Below are 23,624 nucleotides of genomic sequence, written 5' to 3'. Positions count from 1 at the left end.
GCAAAGGATCCTCCTGATTCAGATGTTGCCTTTATTGATAATCCCTTTCTGAAACCAAGGTTTCCAGTTATCTACCAATGCCTTTCATGTTGCTATATGGTACAGTCTTATAAAATAAAGATTCTTCCCTTAGTGGATAAGGAAACAGACCTGGAGAGTCAGGTAACTTGTAAAGGTCATAGAGCAATAAATAACACAGTGATAGTAAGATTCAGATTCAGGTCTGTCTGACTCAGTTTGCCCTGTGTCAAGGCTTTGTTAAAGTCTGCTCTGAGATCAGGTTCATTGTCATTGGATAATACCAGCTTAGTAAGTGCTAAAGACCAAAAAAAAAAAAAAAACCAAACAAACAAACAAACAAACAAAAAACAGGAAGAAACCAGTTTCCCTATATACCAACAACTTCCGCTGCCAACATGAAAGCAAAATAACCAGGTAGTGTTGTGAGAGAACTCTTATTTTTATTTTTTATTATTAAATTTGTTTATTCTCTTTACAACCCACTATCAGTCCTTCTTCTCCTCCCAGTACCCTCTCATATTTTTATTTCTTTTAAAGCCAAGTGGGGATGTCTCCCCACTTGGCCCCAGGATTGCTTTTCATTGCTTAAATTCCCAGGGGTTAATCTCAGACTTTAGTATCCTATGACCCAGGAAGGAGTAGGAGAGTCTGTTTCAGTGCCCACAGCCAGACTTGCTGGCAGTGATATGAGCTGCCTGTGGGCTTCCTGAGCTCGCTAGTTGGCAGAGACAGCAGAAAAAAAAAAAAAATGAGGCTTCTGGTACTTTAGGTCAAAGCATTGTTCTTACCCTCATCTTGATGCCCTGTGAGGGGCGGAGCTAGTACAAGATGGCTAGAAATACAGGGGCTGTGGAGTAGGCCATAGGAACTCCTGATCACACCGTCTTCTTTTCACAGGAGTGCTGGCCTGTGTCATGAATATGAGACCTCCCACCTTGCTTAGAGAGGGACTTAAATAGAGGGAATTTCCTCCTCCCTGTGCTAAACATGAAGAACATGTGTAAATTGTATGAGTGTCCATGAATATGCCCAGTTACTACATTCCAACCAGTACTTGCAGTGCTCAGATTCCCATTAACTCTCTTCATCATTGACTGGTTAGTGAGTTCACTTACGGTAGCAGGGAGCTCTTGTATAATTGTGTTAACTCTCCACTGAGTGACAGGTTAGTGAGTTCACTTACGGTAGCAGGGAGCTCTTGTATAATTGTGTTAACTCTCTCCACTGAGTGACTGGTTAGTGAGTTCACTCCTGTATTGGTTTAGGGCTTGGTAAAAGAGCTCAGTGATGAGGACAGGTGCTGTCTATATGAATCAGGGAATTCATGCTTTGAGACAAATTTATGGTTAGCAATAATGGCCCATTTTACTGCCTTGTTTATACTTAATAAATTTTAATTACTTTCTCTCCATAAATTAAAATATTTACTGTGCTATATCCTAATTATTAGGTTTGTCATCTATAGCATAAATTTCACAAAATAATTGCCATTTGGGCTTTTGATAAGACATCACCTTATAGTCTTTATTTTAATAATTCAGTAGCTGGATTTTCAGTGGACACAGTCATGCTGTGAAAGGATGTACTGATGGTACTCATTGGATTATGCATGTCATAGCATCATGGGCTGACCAGGTAAAGGCAGAGTAGGACTGCCAGAGGAATGGTGTGGGTTGCAGACTTTTTTGAAAGATGTGCATTTTTCCTTTGAAATACACTCCAGCTATTTTCCAGGGTAGGTTCTAGAGATAGTTTTAATAAACTATATTTATGATTAATATAATTTCCCAAGTCCTAGAGATGGTTTTAATGAACTATATTTACAATTAATATAATTTCCCATAAAAATGCTCAAATCCTAGAGAATTAATTTGAGTAAGTTGCAAACCTTTCTTCTGTCAATTTGAGTTCATTCAGTTCAAGCCAGATGGAGAAGCTACATAAGTTCCTTATAAAATTAGTAGCATTCCATCACTCCTGCCTTCCAGTATGAGGAAGAGGAGCCCACAAAATTTTTAGTTTTATGTTGGCTGAATGGACTCAATAATACAGCACTTTTTTGTTATTTATTTATCAAAAGAAAAGGTCATAGGAGTGGATGGAGAAGTGTATGTGCTTACAGTTACATTTGAAGCCTGCATCCAGATCCATGCCTGACATTCCCCTGATCTTCCTGGTACAGAACTAGGGCCAATGCCAGTTGGCTCTTAGCTGGGTTTGACCAACAGGATGCTTTGCTGGAAATACCAGCTAAGAAGAAGGAAGCAATGGGTACTTCTCTTTCCTTTTCTGAGTTTGCCAGCCCTTACCACTCCCAGTGCGTGCACGTGTGTGTTTGTGTGTTTGTGTGTGTGTGTGTGTGTGTGTGTGTGTGTATACCAGTGCTTCTGTGTGTGTTGTGGAGTCTTTTTTGTGACTGCAACTCTTCAGCTCCTGGATCCATCATGTTCCCAGTATTCTCTAGTAGTCCCACCTTTCCTCTCTGTCCCTGAAACCCTAGGATAGGGGTGACTTGTTGCTGTAGGGAACTTCCCTTAGTTGCCTCAATGTGCCCTCTTTGACATCTCTACCCTTCTGTCATCTGTGTAATGAAATCTTTGCTCTTAATTTGTTCTATTTTACATGCTAAGAGTATTTTCCTTTTCCTGACTGATACATTTCTAGAATAGCTTTGCTTTTATCTCATAGCTATCGTCATTGGGATGTTGATAAAGGGAATGTTAAATTATGCATCACCTTAGCTAATGTTTAATCAGTTTGGTATTATATTCAGGTGATGGGATAAAAGAAAAAACAAGCAGAATGATACAGTTGTCCCCTAAGAATTCAGCCTATGAAGAATTCACCCTCTAAGGGCTGTGGGGTCCAAGGAGTGTTTGTATTGGAGTAGTGATGGGTAACATCTCACACATTCAAAGGTCTTGTTGGAAACAGCAGTTTGTACAGAGGAACACATTAATATGGCTGAATGAAGAGTGTTGGGTGGGTGTAATGGACCAAGAGGGCCAAAGGGTAGTTCAGTTGGATCATTTAGGGCTCTGAAGAATCTCTAAGCACTTGGTGATGGGAGCAGTAAAGCAGAACTTTAAGCAGAGAAAGTATCTGAACACACTGATTCTAACAAAGGCTACCCTTGAAGGGGAGCATAGTAGGAGACGAGGGCAGGCTCTTGCTAGGTGAAGGGGCAGAAGCCTTGATGGAGAAGGGTGGGGTTTGCCTGGAATCCTAGATTCCCAGAAGGTACAGGAGGGAGATGAGGATGTATTGAGGAATTTGGTGATTATTTTACATGTGCCTGGCTGCGCATCAGATGAAGTTTGTTGAACTCAGGGAGCAGGACTTGCTTGTTTAGTTAAGCTATGTGAATTCCACACTAGAAGACCTTTTCCATATTGGGATTACAACCTCTCCTTGGAGGTCCAAGGCATGTTTCTGGGTTGTTTATTCTGCCCTATGAGTTGAGTATATTTATTTTAGATTATAAAAAAATATAAGGTTGCAGTGCTGCTCATGTTTTACAGATAAGCCGAATCAATGGGTCTAAGAAGCGGTCAGTATGCCTGTTTACTGCCTGCTACTCCTGACCTCCTTTTCTAGACTCAGGTCCTCACAGTCTCTTCTTTAGTCATGAAGTTTGTTGACTACCTATTCACTGTGTATTTCCTCCCCTACTCTGGCTATTACTCTGGCTAGTTTTCCAATGAAAGAATCAACTTTCTAGCTGAGAAGTCATAGTATAAATTGTTGTGTCAGAAGTCTACCAGTGGGACATTCTCTGCTAATGTATAAAATCCACAGGCCCACCTGTCAGCAAACCTCGCACATGCCGAAAGCTGTATACTGAGTCTTTCAGAAAGTTGAACATAGCATTTGTGGAGCCCAACATTTGGAAACAGATCTATAAAACTAGAACCTGGTAGAAATAAAACATCAGAGGCAGCAGCCACCTCGAGTGGCCTATAATGGGTTTGTTTGAGGTGCTGTTCTGAGGTTGTGGCAAATGTAGTTTTAAGAGCTAAAACTAACTCGCTGTACTCTTTGAAGATTCAGAGTTGAGGTAGGAGTTACAAGTCTGAGTTTTGTAGTCCCACTGTTGTCCTGCTTCTTACTGTGTGCACCAGATTACCTCATCTTGATGCTTCTCTTCAGTACCCATAACAAGACAGAACCTGACAGCATCTACCTTCAGATTACTAGGACAACATGACAAATAGGTATGGTGCATACTTCATTCAGGCCTCCTGACATACCCCCAGCGCACAGTAAATGCTTGCTGTGGGTCATACCTGACACCAAAGGCTCAGCTTAGAAAGGTGTGTGTATGAGTACTGGGGATTTCTGACTTATTTCCACATAAGAGTTGGTAGGACTAATCCTATAATCTTTATAGTCACTGAAATTAATTGTCACTGAAAGAAAACTCTGGAACATGTTTTTGTACAAGTTGGTTGTTCGAATTCTTAGGCTATTCCTTTGATCATGTCATATATAATCACCTTGTCACTTAGAGAAGTTCCAGAAACAAGTTCAAAGGCTAGAGGGTGGCAGTTATACTTTGAAAGAGCCATCACTGCCTCTGTGAAACTTTGCTGTTACCTTCATCCTCATTTGAGTTCACTATACATGAACTGACACAACTCTTCAGTTTCTGGCGAAGAGTCCAGAGATAGAAGGCTGAACAGAGGTCCCATTCTCGTGAAATGTGTAACTGCCTAGAAATCCATGGAAGAGATTTGATCCACTGTGATGTAAGTGCAGATGGAGCACAGCTGAGACATAGGAAGGATAGTAACCACGGTACAGAGTGGTGACATCTCAGTCAGGCCTTGCAGGGCTTGTAAGAGTAGGGATGTGCAGGTCTGCATAGGAAAACCGACCCATAAGTGAGGACAGGGCATAGGAAGACGTGAGGTTGAAATGTAGGAAGGAGCTAGAACATGACAGGGCGGGGCCTTCTGTTGAGGGGATGTTACCTTAGGTAACAAAATTCAACAAGATACATTTTTAACAGCATCACCCTGGTGATGGAATATAGGCTTGAAAAAGGCAGGGTTGTCTCATCCTCACAGGTTGATCAAGGGCAGGAACAGGGACAAAGTCCTATTTATCTCTGTGTCCCTGATGTTTGGTACATTATAGACATTCAGGAAATATTTTGGAATGAAGACGGCTCAAGTTGAATTTTTTCATTTTTCGCTCTATCCTCAGAACTTGCTGACCTGGCCTTCCATCTGTCATGAGCAGCTTGACTAAGATCATCATAAATTCTCTTTTCTTGGCATTCTTTTAGCTGGTACCCTGTTTACTAGCCCTCTGTGCAACTGTGGTGCCATGACGATTGATGGTTATAATTCTGACCCTGAAGCACTTCAAGGCTCCTAAATCATCAGAAAAAGATTAAAGTATATTCAATATCACTCTAATGTTTGTGTGTTTTACTGCAGTCTTATTCTTTGGAAATTGATGGCTTATGAAGTGCCTGTGTACTTGATAAGTACACAGTGAGAATATGTGGTCACCTACAACTAGACTCTCTCCTGGTACCAGGAACAGGCAACTTACTGTGTATGGTCAGAACAGAATGACCTGTGTTCACTCCATGACTAGGGGAGGATGCTGGGCCCAAATGTAAGAGGCATCAGACGTTGAAAAACGAGTGGAAGGCAGCCAGAAAATCAGATGTAGACCAAAGCGGTGGAGACTGTACTAGCAGACAGGCTGTGCCCCAGCCTCAGGAAGAGCACAGCTCAGGGCTGGGGTTCCCGAATTATCATAGCTTGTGTGCCTTGACCCCTGTCACCAGGCTCCGATGGGGCAGAGTTCTCCCAGCTCAATTAGTATTAGAGTAGCAACAGTTCCATGAGATGTCAAACACTGGCAAGTGAAAGCACCGATAATTAGATCATCCTGGTCCCCATGCACATCTTTCCTTGAAAGCCATTATTATTACAAGCTTACAGTATATTGAGAGACCCAGAATGAAGAACGTGGAAATGCTGGGAGATGGCTCCACTGGCAACTTTCTTAGATTTCAATAAAGAAGGGTATGATGTCTCAGAGAATGTTTGGGTTTCCTTTGGGAGTGTGTATTTTGCCATCAGTAGCGATCTATGTTTTGTTATACAGTTTACTGGTCTGTCTGACCAGTCAGTTCTTATCTTCTCAGCTGAGGAAGCCAGCCCTTCCCCCCCCCCGCACCCCCCCCCCCCCAGCCTGAGCCACGAGGATCCAGCTGCCACCCAGGCAAGGCCACTCTGGCTTCACTTATCACCAGGTTCTTTAGTCAAGTCTCTCAGGTCTCTTTGGAGGTGCTTAGCTTTTCTGTATCCTAAATACTGGGAAAGTACTAATTTTCTTCTTTAAAGGCTGAAGTAAAATAGTTATTTTGAAAACTCACTGTAAAGCATCACCTTAACTAACCTGGTAGATAAACACACTGTGTCATATGCTAAACATAATATTACAGAGAAATGTTAACTATACCAGAGAATACCACAGATCTTCCATTAGAATGCAGAACTTTATCTCATCTCCCAGGTTCAATAGCCTCACAGATCTTCCCAGAATACAGTGGGTTATTAATAAGCCGTTGAGTCCCTATAATGGGGTAGGTAGGTGTTCCAGGTGTTACTTGGTCTGCAAGGTATCTATCACATTCCTTTTTGGAAAACAGTTTGTCTGTAGCTGTCCAGAGTAGAAGTGGAGTCTGGACACGATTCCAGAACTTAGCTATCTCCTTTACTGTATTACCATTAATTAGTCTGTAACCTCCAAAACTGTTCCCAACCTTGGAACTGGGATAGTAGCTAGTTGTTTCTTGGGTCTAGTGGAACCTAAGAGCTCCAGGAGCCCTGCAAAGCTCAGAGCACAAGGCACTGAGGACACTGATACCAGGACCTCTGGGGGAGGTAGCCATGCCTTGGGGAGACAATGTCCCAGCCCCTGATAAAATGGCTGTGGTTATTTTGTTCTTACAAGTTCTTTTTTTCTGCCAATGAGGCCATGCCATCAGCCTCTTGGATCTCCTCTGTCCCTCTTCACCACAGCAATACCCTTTCCTCACAAACCACTGCTTCACACAGATACTGAGTAGCTCCTGATTCTGTTTGCAGAGAAAGGAAGAGGAGATTTAATCCATGTAGTAACTGCTTTATTGAGCATTTGAAACCCTTCTCAGATGCTGTTTACAGGGAATGTCCCTGGGATGGCAGTTTATTAAGTGCTCAGTGGGACCCCCTGCTGCATTCACATTCCTTAATAGTTTTCTGATTCTCAGTCAGCTTGTGAAGCAAACCTGACCATACAGAGAAATAGATAACTCCTGTTGAACTGCCTAGTTGAATATTCAGGGAAGATATCAGATAGGAGCAAAGCATCTGTTTGGTCTGTGGTTCTAAAAGCTTGTGTGGTGTTTGTAAAGGTTCTCAACAGGAGGTGTGTGGAAGCCGCAGTGATGACTGGCTTGGCACTGAACTGCCACATAAACAAGAAGTCCTTGTTTGACAGAAAGCACTACTTCTACTCAGACCTTCCTGTAAGTATGCGATGTTCTGCGCTTACAAGTTCTTAGCACTGGGGATCTGCCTTGGGGGGTGGAAGCAAAGGCCAGGGGATGCCCCACTCCTGTTTTCCATCAGCCCTCTGTCCATCGCAGCAGGAAGTTCTAGCCAGCCCTAATGAAGGCAGAGGCCCCCTGGTGTTTACTAGATTGGATGTGACTGTCCTGATTGCTGACTCCTTGCTTAGTCCTGTGCTTCTGTTGGTTCACTCATAATTGAACAGGACCCAGGAGAGGCCAGTGCTGTCAGGTTCTCCCAGCCATGGTGTTTGGTGCTAATTGCCTGTTAGGACAAAGGCTAGCCCTGTGGCTGACACTGCCGTTAGTGCCCACTGTCACAGCAAATACTGGAAGAATGTGCCTCTTTTATGAAGACATTCCTAATAAGAAGGAGACACTCTGTCGTCTCCCAAGGAGCAGGTAACTGGACAGTGGTAGGCAGGATAGTGAACTGAAATGAGTACAAGCAAGCTCTTTTCTTATAGTAGTGTCGGTGTGAATAAGAGCCAAAACTGAAATGGTGAATGGGTTTCTGAAAGTAATGTGTCATTTAATCAGATGTTCTGATAGCTGAGTATGATTTATTAAAAAGCAATAGCAATAAACATTGCTACACTTCCTTCTCTTGGAACTGAAAACTGGAAGAGTTAGGGTTTGGTGGTGAGGACGTAAGTGGACATAAATAAAAAGTAGAGCAAGTGGGAGCCTGTAGCTCCACCACATCCCCACTTCACAAGTGCTGCTGTGTACAATCAAAAGAAATGCTTAATTTTTCAGTACTAAGGATGCAACCTAGGGTACTGCCCATGCTAGATGACAGTACCACCTGACTCACATACCACACTGGAGGTAGGCCATTGTAGCTCGTTCTTCCTGGACTGGGCAGTTCAGCGTATCCTGAACAGATGGCTGTGATGTTGTGCAGGACATGTTTATGCTACAGTCCATTTGTTGTTTATCTGAAACTTATATTTAGCTAGGTGCCCTAATGTTTTATCCAGCAACATGGACCAGAATTCAGGTGAATACATGAAGACTTCTATCCAAGCATGTACAGAGAGTTAGCCTTCTGTACATTCCCCAAGTGTGATCCCAGGGCACCCAGTGTCCACATTTCCCAGAGCCTTGTTAGGATTATAAATTTTCCAACCTCACTCCAGGCCTCCTGCATCAGAATCTTGAGGGTGGTATTAAGCATGCTGTGGTTTCACATGTCCACTTGATTGTCTGAGGATGTAGAAATTTTAAAATGCTTTCACTGTCGTGCTAGGGAGAGGTACAGACTTGGGCTATTGTGGCTTAGGGATCTCCTGCATCTATCCATGTGTGGCTTTAGGCAATACCCTTGACCCTCTCTTGCCTGTACTCCATAGGCTTGAGGGATTGAATGGGGCAGCAGTGTCCAGCAAGTACTGCGGATGCTTTAGCCATTATTTTCTGTTTATCTCTAGTCTTTCCATTGCTCTGTATTCTCAGCATGTGTTTAAAAGTAATTCTTCTTTTCCATTTAGAGCAATGGTTCTCAACCTTCCTAATGCTGAGAGCCTTTAATACAGCTCCTCATGTTGTGGTGAGCCCCTAAACTGTAAAATTGTTTTCTTTACTACTTTGTAACTGTAGTTTTCTTACTGTTATAAATTGTCATATAAATATCTGTGTTTTCCATTAGTTTTAGGCGACCCCATGAAAGGGTTGTTCATCCTCTAAAGGGGTCATGACTCTCACGTTGAGAACCCTGATTTAGACGGAGGGACAGGCATCCTCACAGCAGCTATCAGTTATTCCATTAGCCAAGGGTGCTCATATCACAGCACTTTCTGGACAGAGGAACAGGGAAGGGCAGTTGGCATGATTGTCTACCTGTAAGAGCAGAACTTGAACAAGCTAAAATGCAATGGCAGTTGCTGTAGGCCGTTGCAAGTGGATGGCTAACTGCTTAGCCAGCATTCCCTAATAGGGCTCAGCAGGAGCCTGGTGATGAGATGCAGAGTTTAGGCTAATGAGCTAAATGAAAACAATAAATTCTTCTCTTAGGGGCTTCTGACAATGAGATTATTGTCATTCCCCAAAATGGGACTGCAACCAGCAAGGTAGGATTTGTGTTGCTAATTGCATCATTATTAGGGGCAAGAGGCTTTGGGTGGGTAATGGGGCAGTGGGAAAAGCCAGAAGAAAACAGATTCATTATGCCAGCAATAGATAATTTTTTTTCCTGTTATTTGGGTCTGTTTCAAGTAAACTTTTATGGTGTGAAACTAAAAGTGAAGTGAGTCCCAGCTTTCAGTTCTGGACTTGTGACTAAATCCATGTTTGTTTGTGAGCAGGCTGGCTACCAGATCACCCAGCAGAGGCTCCCAATTGCTACCAATGGACACTTGACCTACAGTATCTATCTAGGAAAGAAACACAGTCAGGTAACCACCAAGACAGTGAGGATCAAGCAGATCCAGTTGGAACAGGACAGTGGCAAAAGCCTCCATGATGACCTGAGGTTGCAGACACTCATTGATTTGAACAGAGCTGGTAGGTTGAGTCTGCCCTGCTTCTCCCAGCCCTCTCTGCTCTGGGGTCTAAGGCATTTCTCTTCCCTCCTAGACTTTACTCAAGCCAATTGAGAAAGCAGACACAGGAGCCTGATTGACAGAGATCAAAATATCCATGTTGGTTTTGGCAGAGCTGATGGGTGTGCACAGCCTGAACCATGCTCACCGCGAGGCTTGCCAATTACTCAGCCCTAAAATCAGACAGACCTATCTACCTTGTCACAGCCCACAGTTGGATGTCCTTAAGCAGATGTTGAAAGAAATGAACCAAAGTTAAAAATCGACAAGTTTCAGACGTGGGAGGAGGAGGACTGGGACTACTTTGAGGGTCTCACATTAATGCCAGGTTTTCCAAAGATTTTCCAATGCCTTAGCTGATGAGTCTGTCAAGCCCACAATAGGCTGTCTCACCTTTCTTTGGTAGGAGTTGGCCTTCTCGAAGTGGTCCTGGAGCCTGACCTATGCTGTGGAGAAGAGGCGGCCCTAGCTGTCCGGGAATTGCAGCTGATCCTTCAAGCCCTGGGCACCAGCCATGCCAACATGTCAGGTAGAAGCTGTGTGGACAGTGTCCCTGCTCCGTATCCTCTCCTCTCACTTCTGGCACATTCTGCTCTTAGCCTGTTGCACTCGATTTTTCCCCTCTTAGAATTCCTCTTGGACTCTTTTTATGAGCCCCAAACCAAAAATAAACATGAACAGCGTTGCATATACATTGAGCCAGGGAGTGTGAGATAGAAGTCAAGAGACAAGATTTACCTTCTGCCCGCTTGTTCCATGAGAAATGTGGAGATCATGAGATGTGTTCAGTTCAGATCTTTCAGAGAAGGACATTGTTCATGAATACTTCTTATTTTGTGAGTTCTGTACACTAGCCAGTTGCTCTTTCGGGAAGATCTATTTCTCTTCTTTTGCAAAATGTTCATATATCTTGAACCATGAGCTACCCTGATTTGATGATTACACATTATACATACATAGGTATGTAGCTGCAAATAGTAAGATATCAGACTGTAATTTGTACAATTAAAACACCTTTAAACCCAGCACCCAGGACACAGAGGCAGGTGGATCTCTGTGAGTGCAAAGCCAACCTGATCTACAGAGAGAGTCTGAGGCCAGTGAAGGCCAAACAGTGAGACCCTGTCTCAAGAAACAACAACAGTAACCCAATATATTATTTTAAAACTTGAGTAAAAATTTTTATGTGTGTGCAAGTAAAGCCAGTTTATTGGCTCTGAAATAAAGTTATGATTACACAAGCCTGGAGATACAGCTCAGTAGAGTGCTTACCTGGCATGTGTGAGACGTAGGTTCAATTCCCAGCACTACAAAAAAGACAGAGATTGTATCAAACTGCCTTGATCTTCAAGTTCAAGCAGAGAAACACTTGTTCTCCTGAATCTGGAGTGTGATGAAATTATATTATACATATGAGTGAAACTATCATAACAAACATTACTTAAAGCAAATCATAGGTCTGCTGACTTCTGCTTCTTTATGACAACTTTGTCATGGCTCTTGTTCAGTGTTCCATTACCTTCCCTTAAGTCCCTGAGAGGGAATGTCTCCCGTGGTTTCCCCCATTTTCTGTTTCTAGAGACTAAAAACTCCCACCATACTTGGGATCCTTCCTAACAGAATACAAGCTCTGCATGTACAGTCTTGTTTCCATAGCATGCACATTACAGTGGCCACAGTGGGCACTTAGTAAGTGTTATCAATGATGATGTCCATCTGGTTGCTGGTGCTTAGTACTGTGGGCATCCTTATCACATCACATATGTTTGCATGTTACAGAGGGCCTTCTGAAGTTTTAATGTCATGCTTGTCACAGAACATCTTACAAATGATAAATTGTAACTTCAAAAGTCCTAGCACAAGTGAGACCTGAAGACCAAGCTCACTTATTTGCCCTCATCTTTAAACTAAAGGCTGGAAAAACATCCCCATGAGTCTGAGTGGCATAAAGGCTAGAGGTGTGGAATAAAAGGTGTGGAATAAGGGAATTCTCTACTTTCCATTTATCACTCAGGCTGCTGTTTTGTCTACAGAACGTAAATGAAATATGAGCAGGTTGGATAGTTAGCCATTAATGCACTAAGCATTGATTCTGTATCATGTGTTTCCCTCCTGCAAACCTATGAAATAATCAACAGTCCACTTGTTAGCTGAGGAAGAGTCCCATTTGGGTCCTAGAGAAGAGGGAACACATAATGGCAAGAACAGCTGAACTAAGGGAGAGTCCCCTTCAGGTCCTAGTGAGGACAGAAGCCACAAAGGCAAAAACACCTGAGCTGAGGGAGCGTCCCCTCTGGATCCTTACAGGAGGGAAGCCAGAGTGGCAAGAGCTCATGAGTCAGTGGCATAGCGAGTCATTAAATCTCATTTGTTGTGACACTGTCTGCACTTTGTGTTTCTTTTCAACACAAATTGGCAGCTTTGCTTCCAGTACAGGAGCCAAGAAGCTCAAGTGCTTTAGAGCACTGAAGGCCGCCTGGAGGCTTCAGGAGTCTGGCTTCTGGGCCATTTTTGAGCCTAAATGCCTTTGCTTGTTGTTTTCATTCCACCACTGTGTGATTGTTGTATCAACACTGGAGGCTGCACTTGGAACTGAAGGTTGTCTTGAAGAGGTGCCCCTGGAGACCAGTAGACTGAGTGCTTATGGACTGAAGTATGAACTGTTCTCAGCTCTATTTAGCGGGTTCCTGGTAGTTTTGCTGATGAGCATGGATCCCCATAGCCCAGTGTCTGAGTCATTTCTTTCTCATGTTCAACATGTTGCTGCTGTTAAAAGAGATCCATAAAGCAGTTGTTGATCCAAATGTGAATGAAAGTAGACCTACTAAGTATTCTAACATTAATACTATCTACTAGTTGGAATGTTTAGTATATGCTTATTAAAAGTTTATCCTGTAACTTAAAAAAATATAACATTTCTGGGAGATAGTGATATGCCTGCTTACAAGTAAAGAGACTGAGGCTAAGAGGCTAAGACTCATTAGGAGTGTCTGCGCTGCAACTGAGCCCAAGTGTGCATCCTTTCTTGATATATGGTATCATTCTTCCCAGTGGTAGCCGATGGTGTGTGCTGCTGTAGATACCTGCATAAGAGAAGTGAGTAGTGAAGCATGTGTGTGGACAGAGAGCCTAGATCTGAGTTAGAATCCAAGCCTGTGGCTTTTAGCACTTTTACATGTCATTCTCTAATAGCCGTGTGGAGGAAGAAAGAAACGGAAGAGAAAAAGAAGCCAGGAGTCAGAGCTGGGGTTCTGGTAGGGAGACAGTTTGAAATACCACAGGAGTGCCCAGTGCCTTTGTTGTTAGCAGTGCACTACTGAGAGTGGATGTGCCAGTGGTTGTAAAGCTGCACACCTGACAAAAGGCCTGTGCTGGGTGCATGCTGCGTGCCTTCAGCAACAGTCGTAAGCTTCTATAGCGTCTCCACTTGCTTGGAGGAATATGTTTAAGAGTTATGTTCAGTAAAATTTGATCACGTTTGGCTGGGGATGTAGCTCAGTGGTAGAACCCTTGTCTAGCATGTTTGAGCCTAGGTTCTATCCCAGCACTACAAACAGATTTTACTCACTCCTGCCCCACATTCTCTTCTTTACATTCTGGAGATTATTCAGCGGCCAGAATGACACCACAGACCTCCCCATCCAAGCCACAGACCCCCACTGATTGCAGAAACTGGTTTCTATCCTAGTTTTTTATTCTCATTATGCAATGTGTTTCAAAAGAAAAACGTTACTGCTCTGTCACTGTGCTCAGTGGTATAGTGTGTGGTTTAACTGTTAAGATAGAAATTGAGCTTGATGACATCCTTACACAGGAATGGAGGCCCCCTCAGTGGGACAGAATGCACAGAGGTAAACCTGACTGGTAAGGCTTTCATGCACTTGAGGTAATTTGACTTAATTTGTTTAAAAGGCATTTTTGTCTTCATGAGGTAGAGTATTTTTTGTTAATGTCTGATACCATATCTGGATCCAAGCTGGCGAACTCTCTTTCAACTCAGCAGGATACTAAGCGATTCTCTTCAGACATTTATGTAGTGTGGTATTCTCTGGGAGAGACTAAAATTCATACCTTTATTTCTCTTCCAAATTAGAATTCTAAATCATGAAAGACAGTGGCATCTTTAAAAGTGAGTAGTAATTCAGGGTCCCTTGAAGGTTTGTTTTTTTTTTAAACTGTCTCCCAAGGGTTGAGGTTTGGTTGTGCAGAGCTCAATATACTTGGGCAGTTTTCCTTTGAGCTTAATGGGCCTTTCATGTGATTCCAATTGTAAATTAGTTCTAGTCAGACAGAATTGTAGTAGAACTTACCTGAAAACTACTGTGAAACAGAAGCCAGTCTGCTTGCTTATTGCTCAGGAAATCACCAGTGTGTTGGGATTCATCATTCAATGGGGTTTAATTCATTGGCTAATAGCAGTGGGTCAGACCTAGCTCTAGATTCTGGAAAAGGCCTTGTCTAGGCTGTGAAAAACTTACCTTCACGGGGAAATACATCAACAACCAAAACAAGAATAATTATGATCATTGTTTTAAAGAAATAAATGACTCTCAGTGCCAGAATAACTTGGAAAGTGGCAATATTGCTTTTATAGGCCACTCAACATAATTGATGTTTAGTTAAGAATTAAAGAACGATTCAAGGCCCTAGCCAGCCTAGAACTAGGTGATGAGCTTCCAGGAAATGGCTAAGTCAAAGAGTCTGGCCTGAAAAAGAGTTCACAAAATACCACCATGTGTACCAAGGTGACAGTTAAGTGAAGAACAGTTTGGCAGAAGTCAGAAGTATAGATCATTGTCAGAAGTATAGGCATTGTGGGAATCATGGAAAGATTCAAAGGAGAGAAAGACCTAGTTTCATTTACACTTTAGAAGCTACTATAGCTCCTATGGAAAGTAGATTTCAGATCAAGAAGGGAAACACGAACCATTTGAGAATGAGAATGAAGGATCAGATACAAGGTGACACTGCTTCACAGTGATGGTGGCAGAGATGATGGAGAGGTGGATATATTCAAGACAGTTCTTAAGACAACAATTCATGGCAGACAGGTGTGAGAAATCGGGGAAAAAAGCAAAGATGGCTTCGAGGAAGTTTAAAGAGACAGGGCTAGCTGAGATGAGAAGATAAGGACAGGACAAGCAAAGTCAATAGAAGCTGAGTGTTCAGGAAAACCACAGTAGCATTAGGCCACCCACGCTGATACAGGATGATGTTTCAAGAAGAAAGGAAACCAGGAAATCCTGGCTCACAGGAGGATTGTGAGTTCGAGACCAGCTTGCGCTATACAGCAAATTTGAGTCCATCCTCGGCTATGGAATAAGGCCCTGTCTCAAAAGACAGAAGGAAAAAATGAAGGATTAATTTGTATGTCACAGTAAGGTGAAAACAGAATGTGTCTTTGTCCGTTGGCTTTGGAACCAAGGATGCTGTAACACCCCTGAAAAAGGCATTTTCAGAGATCTGGGGGCAGGAGCCAGGCTTCGGTGGTTTAGGGTAAGCTGGGATAAGAGAGTGAAGACAGTATGTGCACTAAATTGTTAGAGAGGATTTACCTAGAGGGAGAGCAGAGAAATGGCTCACGACTGGTGGTGTGAAAATTGGGCTCATGGGAATAGGTTTTGAGGCTTCCGTTTGTTTTCTTGATGAGAAATAAACACTGTCACATGTACACATACCAGAGAGAGTGCTGAGAAAGATCCATAAGTTGTATGGAGGAGAATACTAGTAAGGTCCATGTCCCTGGAAGGGAAGAAGGGATTGTCCTTGGAGGGCAAGAAGTGATTGAAAATTGGGTTTTTTTTCATTCTGGTCTTAACAAAGAGGTGAGTTGACAATAGGTATCACTGCTCTTTTGGCTTAGATTCTTTGTATTCTGAAAAGCTATAGGACCTCCATAGGGAGGTCCTGATGAAAATGTCTAGTAAAGGGAAGGAAACTTTCATGTAGTCTTGGAGGTTAAGCCTAAGGGGAGGCAGAGAAGCATAGGAACATGGAAGCTAAATATGAGGTGCACATCTGTAATCTTAGTATACCACCCATCCCACTACACAGTCTCTGCTTCAGCAAATCCTCCTGACTGCCAGGAAGGCTCAGATGAGCTTATGGAAGGAAACTCATTACAGCGCCTGAGAAGGGGAGAGAGAAAGCTCAGGTTTCAGCTCCTGCCCTTGAGCTGTAAATTCTCAAGGATGGTCTTATAAATCCCCTGAAAACACATTAAGATTCGCATTTCACTGGAGAGCAATGGGAGATTTCACATAATCAGTGTTGAGGCTTTCCCCAAACCCAGTTTAGATACTTTGAAAGTAACCATAGAGTAGAACTGCAGAGAGAACCTCTAGTTTTAATAACTTTATTCTCATTTAGCACATAAATACTAGATAGATTCTTTCAGCTGGTGCATCCAACATGTCTGTGTGTGCACAAGAACAAGCATATTTACACATAGCTCTGACATGGCCTTGAGTGGACACTTATATTCTCCGAAGCTAGAGTGTTCTAACTAGACAGAAAATCAAGTTAGATACTACTTACATTGATAGCTGCCCACCCTACAAACCATATTGCTTCAAAGGATTTCTACAGTTTCTGTTTTTTTTTCCTTCCAGAGGGTCAGCTGAGAGTGGATGCCAATATATCAGTACATCACCCTGGGGAGCCACTGGGTGTCCGGACTGAAGTAAAGAATCTCAACAGCCTCAGATTCTTGGCCAAAGCCATAGGTGAATGTCAGCTTGGACTCCTGTACATGTGTCACCTCTTGTTTTAGTGTGCAACAGTGCTTAGTGGATCCTGAAGCAACCTCTAGTTTTCACAGTTTTGGACCAGGTAGTGGTCCTGTTGGGTCAGCCTCCACTCTGCCCACAGCTCTGGAAGCTGTGAGGTCAGCAGAAGCAAAGATCTGAGATGACCTCAATCACGTGGGTCCCTGTGACTTGTGGCCTCTCCATCTGCATGGTCTTTTGTCCTTACTTTGTGTGGCCCAGGCCAGTAGATGACCTCAAGAAGGTATAGGCAGAAGCCTCAAAGCTCACTTGAGTCCTAAATTCTGGAACTCTGCTCACACAATGTCACTTCCGACACATTTTTTTTTCAAGGTATCTTAAATTTAGACCAGACCCCTGGGGAAGGAAATAGAATCCACCTGCTTTGAGAGGATTTGCAAACTATGGTGGCTGTGTACTGCCATATGTCATTCGCTTTATGAAGCCAAGTTCACTCGTTAGACTGAGTAGAGTCTCTTTGGTTAATGTTTTTCTCCTTTTTAACATTTTCGGCTAATAGATTGCATGTGCCTGTACGGTCACAGTTGGTTTCCTGGAGCACACCAGTGAAACCCAGTGGAGAGTTCACTGACACAGAGGTATGATAATAGCTTACATAGAGCAGGCTAGCTCTAGGGACAGTCCCACAAAAGTTAGAGACCGAGTCTGACATCTCAGAAGACTCAGAGTTAGTCTTTAAATCCAGAGACATCCATAAAGGGGAGGGAGGTGACTTAAAAGTGAATCCTGTCAGATACACAGAGAACAAGCCTGCTGAAAGGACTATGGTCACTTTGCTGCAGCCAAGATGTGTAGAAGGCACTGGGTCTCTAAGAAGGATTAAAACAGTTCAGGAGGGATTGTTCTTGTCTGTGTAAAATCAGGTGTCCCAAACCTGAAATGATAGCAAATCTTAATAAAGACACTTGGAGGGGCATATTTTTAGAGAAAATTAAAGTTGTTCAAGGGGTAACTCGGGCAGTGGGATAAGGTTGAAGAGTAAGTGTCTCTGAAATGGGACATAGTCAACCTTCTGAAGTGATCAAAGGGGTGAGAGAGGGCTCATGCTTTCACGGTAGACATGCAGTGTTCAGGACTTGCATTGATCTAAAAGGTGGTAACTGTGACCCAACAACTGGCAGGCCGAGTTTATGACTTGTCTGCAATGGTGTACAGAGGAGTCCTCAGTATCTTTTAGCTGTCCCTAACCTCTTTTTGTTGTGTAAGTGTCCTCTGGAGCAAGTCAGAATTCTACCTGTGTTCCAACAGCCTAGCAGAACCAAAGCTTTGGCCCCATGGGTTTAATTCTCCAAGCCTGCAATTTTCCCACAAGGTTTTTCCAAATCCCGTTGGACCTTTTAGCCATCATCTCACGTCAGTCAAGGAGAACACTCAGATGAGAGGAAGAATACAAATGGACCAGTGTGCTGCCTTTTAGCAGCTCAGATTAAACGGTTGGGATTTGAGCAAGGACGAGGGGTGGGACATTGGGAAGGCTTACTTTCTCAAAGGAGCTTAGCAGTTGTGCTTTGATTACGTTTGGCTGTGTTGATTGGAAAATAAAATGAAACTCTGTATTCTCCTCTCAAAAGTGTTCATACATTTTTTATCCATGCATCGTGTATAATTTTGGTGAGTTAGCAGGCTCATCTGCTGTTTGTCACAGGGTAAGGAGTTCTAATGGCCACAATTCTAGATCTGCGGTCACTAGACCTGCTCGGTAGTCTCAGCCCTTCTACCACAGTATATATACAGTCTGTATGAGGTTGTTAATCTCTCTGAATTGAGGTATCTGAAAAAGGAGAGAGAAGGGAAGAGACAAGCTTCTTAAAGCCCTTCCCAGTAGTGAAAAGAAAATGCAGCCTGCATGGGAATGATCATTGTAAGCAAGCTCCTTGATTGTTTTTTAACTTAACGATTGAGAATGGTTTCTACTTATTGCCTGTATGGATTAAAGGTATTCAAAATATACTAACTTGCTGTGTTTTTCATAGATTATGAAATTCAGAGACAAGTCACTGAACTTGAGAATGGAGGTGAAATTCTGAATGAAACGCGTTCATTTGATTATAAGCTAGGGTGAGTTTGTATTGATAAGCCTGTTGGCCACAGCTCGGTGATTGGGGCTCAGCCATGGACCATGTGACAAATGTCCTTAGCTTGTCTGTAGCCAGAAGAGAACAGACCACCGCATCCCACTGCACTCCACAGGGATGAAACATGGTCTGCTGGGGTCTGAGTCAGGTCATACAGGCTCACACAGAAGCGCTTACTCTCAGGTCCTAGGCTCTCCTTGCTTTCAGCTTGCCTGCTTTGTGGCAAGAAGTTTCATTCTCCTAAATAATGTGTCAGACTCCTCACAGCCTAAGCTTGATGTAGAAAAGAGCTAAGAACTGGTGATAGGATACTGTAGCAGTTACTTTCCTCTTGTGCTGGTAAAACTCTGTGATCAAAAGCAGCCTGTAGAAGAACATTTATTTCAGCTGGTGATTCCAGAGTCAGCATCCATAGTGGTAAGGGAGGCAGAGCAGCAAGTGGTGCAGCAGTAAACGGGGAGAGCAAATCTTCAACCACAAACACAAAGCAAAGAGAGCAGAGTGGAAGTGAGGCAAAGCCATGAACTCTGAAAACCCACACCCAGTGACATACTTCAACAGCACTGCCATATGGGGACCAGGTGTTCAGAGGCAAGCCGCTGGGGACATTTCTTGTTCAAACCACCTCAAATATGTTGTTTTTTAAATTGTCTTTCTAAGTATTCTTTCCTTTTTTACTGTGTTTCTGTTTATGTAAATATCTCCTATGGAAATCTAAAAAGCTTGATTTCGCTTGTCCTTGATTAAGACAACCCTATCCCAGTCACTGTTAAACTATAACAAATATTTGAGCTATTCAACTTATAAAGAGAAAAGGTTAATTTTGGTTCATAGTTTAAAAGATTTCAGTCTGTTATTGATCTGGCCTCTAGTGGCACATCCTATCCCAGACACATGGCTGAACTACGCTGCTTACTTCACTGCCAGTGTGCTGCCCAGTCTTGATTAAGTTGATTAGTGAAACATACCTCTGGGTCTGTCTGATGGTGTTTCCAGAGACCATGAGACCCCAGCTTAATGATCGATTAATACCTTCATGGGGTCCTATAATGGCATCATTAGAGGTGGGGCCTGGTAAAAAAGACTAGGTCCCTGGGGGCGTGTAAAGTGGAAACTTGAAGAGTTCTTCGGAGAGTCCTTTGTGTTGGATGGTAATTTTCTGGGGCAAGCATGAAGGAGTGTTTCACTAACACAGACATGTCCTTGGGTGTATGTCATACTCTGTTTATTTCTGTCTCTTTGTTTATTCTGCCATACTTTCCCACCATGATGGATTAACACTTCTGAAACTACAAACTAGAATAAATATGTGATTTTCCTCTTAAGCTATAAGAGTGGAGAAAGTAACATACTAGGAAACAAAAGACAGAGGGAGGTACCAGGTTCCACAGTGTCCTTTGAGGGCATATTCTAATGACCCAAAGGCTGTCCACTGGGCCCCATCTCTTTCTAACACTTTTAACATTTCTACTGGTAACTTCTTCATAGGACCAAGCCTTTAACATGTGGCCTTTGGGAGAAATGCCTGAGCTCCAGCCCACATAGTAAGACCCCTGTCCACATGTGTCTAGCCAGGGCTGCATACAGTGTTTGCTTAATGCTGTCCTATCTGACTGTGCAGGTGCACCATGCCAATGAGAGACAAGGAAGGAAAACAAGACTACAGGTGAGCAGAACACCAACATATATTTGAGGGTCTATTTCAAACCCATTTGAAAGTCAGCATAATGATGCTGGAGAATTTTGGAAACCACTTGTTATGACATGATAGGAATCAGGATTTCTTATTTTATGTTATATATAAACTAGAGAAGTGATATTTTCTTGACTTGTTAGCTTGTTTCTTAGGACTCAGTTGATGGAAGGTATCTGTTCACAAACTTGGGTAATAAAGATGGTGTCATCCAGCCAAGAGGGTGGCAAGCAAGGATGGGCATAGGCTTACACTTGGCAGTAGATCTTGTAATGCGTTGAAATCCTTTGGGAAGATATAAAAGAGAGATCAGTCTGTCATTGGCTGTCCCGTCCATCCTCAGGTGAGGCTATCTCATTGCCAGGAGAAGCAAGTCAGGTTACGTGGAAGAGGTTCTGTGTTCTGTTCCTCAACCAGAAGGACTACTCTGTAAAGAAGATGTTCACATAGAATAAATCATAAGGAGAGGCTTAGTATAAACTGAACCTTTTACTTTTTTTTTTCTCATAGAGTTCAGCAGATTACAAAGATGGAAGCTTTAGCAGTAAAGTTGTTGTAATTCGCTTTCCTTTGTGAAGTGTGATATATCTTCATTGCCATACTCCTGTCATGCGCCTATCAAAGGCAGGGACGTTTTGTTATAGTGGTCTTTGAGGTTCAGGCTGTTCCACAAGACTTCATTATTCTCCCATGTTGCCACTCCATGTAATTTCTTACTGAGCATGGAGTTTACCTTTTAACTCAGGCACTGACTTCAGCTAGAGTCCCCAAGTTAGATGGCAGTGGGTCTCAAGAAGCCTCCCTTTGGGTTTGCCCTTGTTTTCAGAGGGCAGACTGGCCATAACTGAGACTTGGTGCCATGTTTAGGAATTACCCACACCTCTAATCCTGTTCCTCCTTGCATTTGTTGAGCACTATGCTGTTTTTACGGAAGCCCTTTGACTCTTGTGGGCAGGAGGGAAACAATGCTGGTACACGACAGAGGGATATTTTTCTTTCATACGGTTAATGCAGTACTATGACCTGTCTGATTATAATGTTTTTAGAGCAGCATTGAATGTTAAGGATTGTTGGAAGTATCGTTACATATTTCCTCCCAGTCTTCTACCACTCATTTTATGTCCTTTACTACAACAGTGAACCAATATTGCTGCCTATTATTCATTGAAATCCATGGTTCACACTGGGATTCCTTCACTCACTGCTGTACGTTATGTGCATTTGTCCAGTGGTGTGAACTGAACAGACTCACTGCCCTGATAGTAGCCCAGGCTCCACCCAGTCCCCTTTTGTCCCTCCTTACTAGCTTCCACATTTCATTTAGGCAAAGTCTGTTCTGCTTCCTGCTTCTTGAGAAGGGAAGAGCCCTGGCCTCTCTTCCCCATTGACTTTTCATTTACTGTAGAGTATTGCTAAAATGGAAATTTGAAAGTAGCATAAAGATATCTTACTTCCTCACAAGTAATTATTCTCTGGTCCAGCTTCCAGCCCCTCTGACACTTTTCTCACTAGTATAGACCAGAACGTGGTTCAGTACGGTGTTACTCCTTCTCCCATCTTTATTCTGTAACATTGAAGAGTGTGTTTGCTGTGTTCTTTCACTGGGACATTTAGAAACCTTTGGAAGCATTATAACTTTGTATCTAGCACAAAAGCATTCCTTTCTGTTGTTAGATTTGCAGTTCTAACCAATCCCGACACCTGAATGAGATCTGTCCGTTCTCTTTGTTTAGGTTTATGCCAGAGCCCAACCTGCCTCCCTTAGTGCTCTATGATGACACATCTCTGCCACCAGGTGCAGACTCTCAGCAGGTGATCAATATTGACCGGCTTCAGGACATGCTCCCAGAGCTCCCCAGTGCAACCAGAGAAAGGCTTGTCCAGCAGTACGGGATGCTGCCAGAGCACAGCTTTGCATTACTGGTAAGTATCCATTGGATAAGAAATTAACCCAGCTCAGCAGCCTGGATGATGCTTCACAGTGGCCCCTGCAGGCACTGTCAGGCACATTTCTCCACTCCTCCCCCAGACCCCTCTGAGAAGGGTAAGGCACTGTACCTTACTTGCTGCTCTTGACAGTAGTACATGCTTGCCTGCTCCTCAGCATAGCAGAAAAGCAAGCAGAACCTCCTGCCCATAGGAGCCATGGAGACTTGGAAGCTAGATCTAATGTTATGGATGAATGGACAAACAAACAAGCAGCCTCCCTCCCCAACAAACAATGGATGGGTTTCTAGATGTTTTAATAGTGTTGAGCCAAGACAAGGTGTTACTTTTCCCAAAGCCCAGAAAACATTTATCCTGTATAAAATGTTGCAAGCTTACTAAAAATCTTTATCCTGTGGGGTGTGAAGATGCTTCTTTTGGGCTATTACAGAGTCTGATGCCCTTGAGGTAGCTTGGGGATTTTCCACCCTTTTCAGAACTACTTGGGGCTTTGTGGATCTCTTTGTCATGGCAACAGGAAAGATATGCAGCTTCAGTGAGGGTGGCATTTCTGTCACAATTGTCATCTTGTCAACAGGAGAAAGTGAGAGTTGTTTTGTAGTTTTGGGTAGTTTTTGAGACAGGGTATCATGTAATCTTGGCTGGCCTTGAGCTCCTGTCATCTTCCAGAGCAACAAAGCCTGTGGAAACTGAATTCTTGCTTTTTTTAATGATCAGTAATAAATATATGGGGATATTGATACACACATACATACATATATATTCAATAACCACAATATAGCAGCTTATAGTATACTATGCAATCTATTGCAGGCTGAATGGTTATTTTTGTCCTAGTAAGTCAGTTACTTTGAGAAGCACACTGTGCCTTTTATAAGAACTCCTGATTTCTGACCAATAGTGACTAAGCACAGACTGCTGTTCTGGAATTTTAGGATAACTTGATCACTGCCTCTGGTAGGGAGCCATTATGTCTTGTGC

General features: G+C 42.9%; 1 protein-coding gene across 1 annotated transcript in view; it reads left to right on the top strand.

Annotated features, from left to right (window-relative positions):
• Positions 1-23,624, top strand: part of Gatb (glutamyl-tRNA amidotransferase subunit B) — a 71,357-nt gene that overhangs the window by 20,008 nt on the left and 27,725 nt on the right. The window contains exons 3-9 of the mRNA XM_028789470.1: positions 7,442-7,555; positions 9,904-10,102; positions 10,547-10,669; positions 16,752-16,865; positions 18,902-18,986; positions 20,625-20,669; positions 22,430-22,619. Of these exons, the coding sequence (XP_028645303.1) occupies positions 7,442-7,555; positions 9,904-10,102; positions 10,547-10,669; positions 16,752-16,865; positions 18,902-18,986; positions 20,625-20,669; positions 22,430-22,619 (870 nt within the window). The remainder of the gene's footprint in view (positions 1-7,441; positions 7,556-9,903; positions 10,103-10,546; positions 10,670-16,751; positions 16,866-18,901; positions 18,987-20,624; positions 20,670-22,429; positions 22,620-23,624) is intronic.

The sequence above is a fragment of the Grammomys surdaster genome, unplaced genomic scaffold (assembly GCF_004785775.1).
Source record: "Grammomys surdaster isolate TR1022 unplaced genomic scaffold, NIH_TR_1.0 125834, whole genome shotgun sequence".
Classification (NCBI taxonomy): domain Eukaryota; kingdom Metazoa; phylum Chordata; class Mammalia; order Rodentia; family Muridae; genus Grammomys; species Grammomys surdaster.
This window is presented reverse-complemented; position numbering and strand designations above follow the sequence as displayed.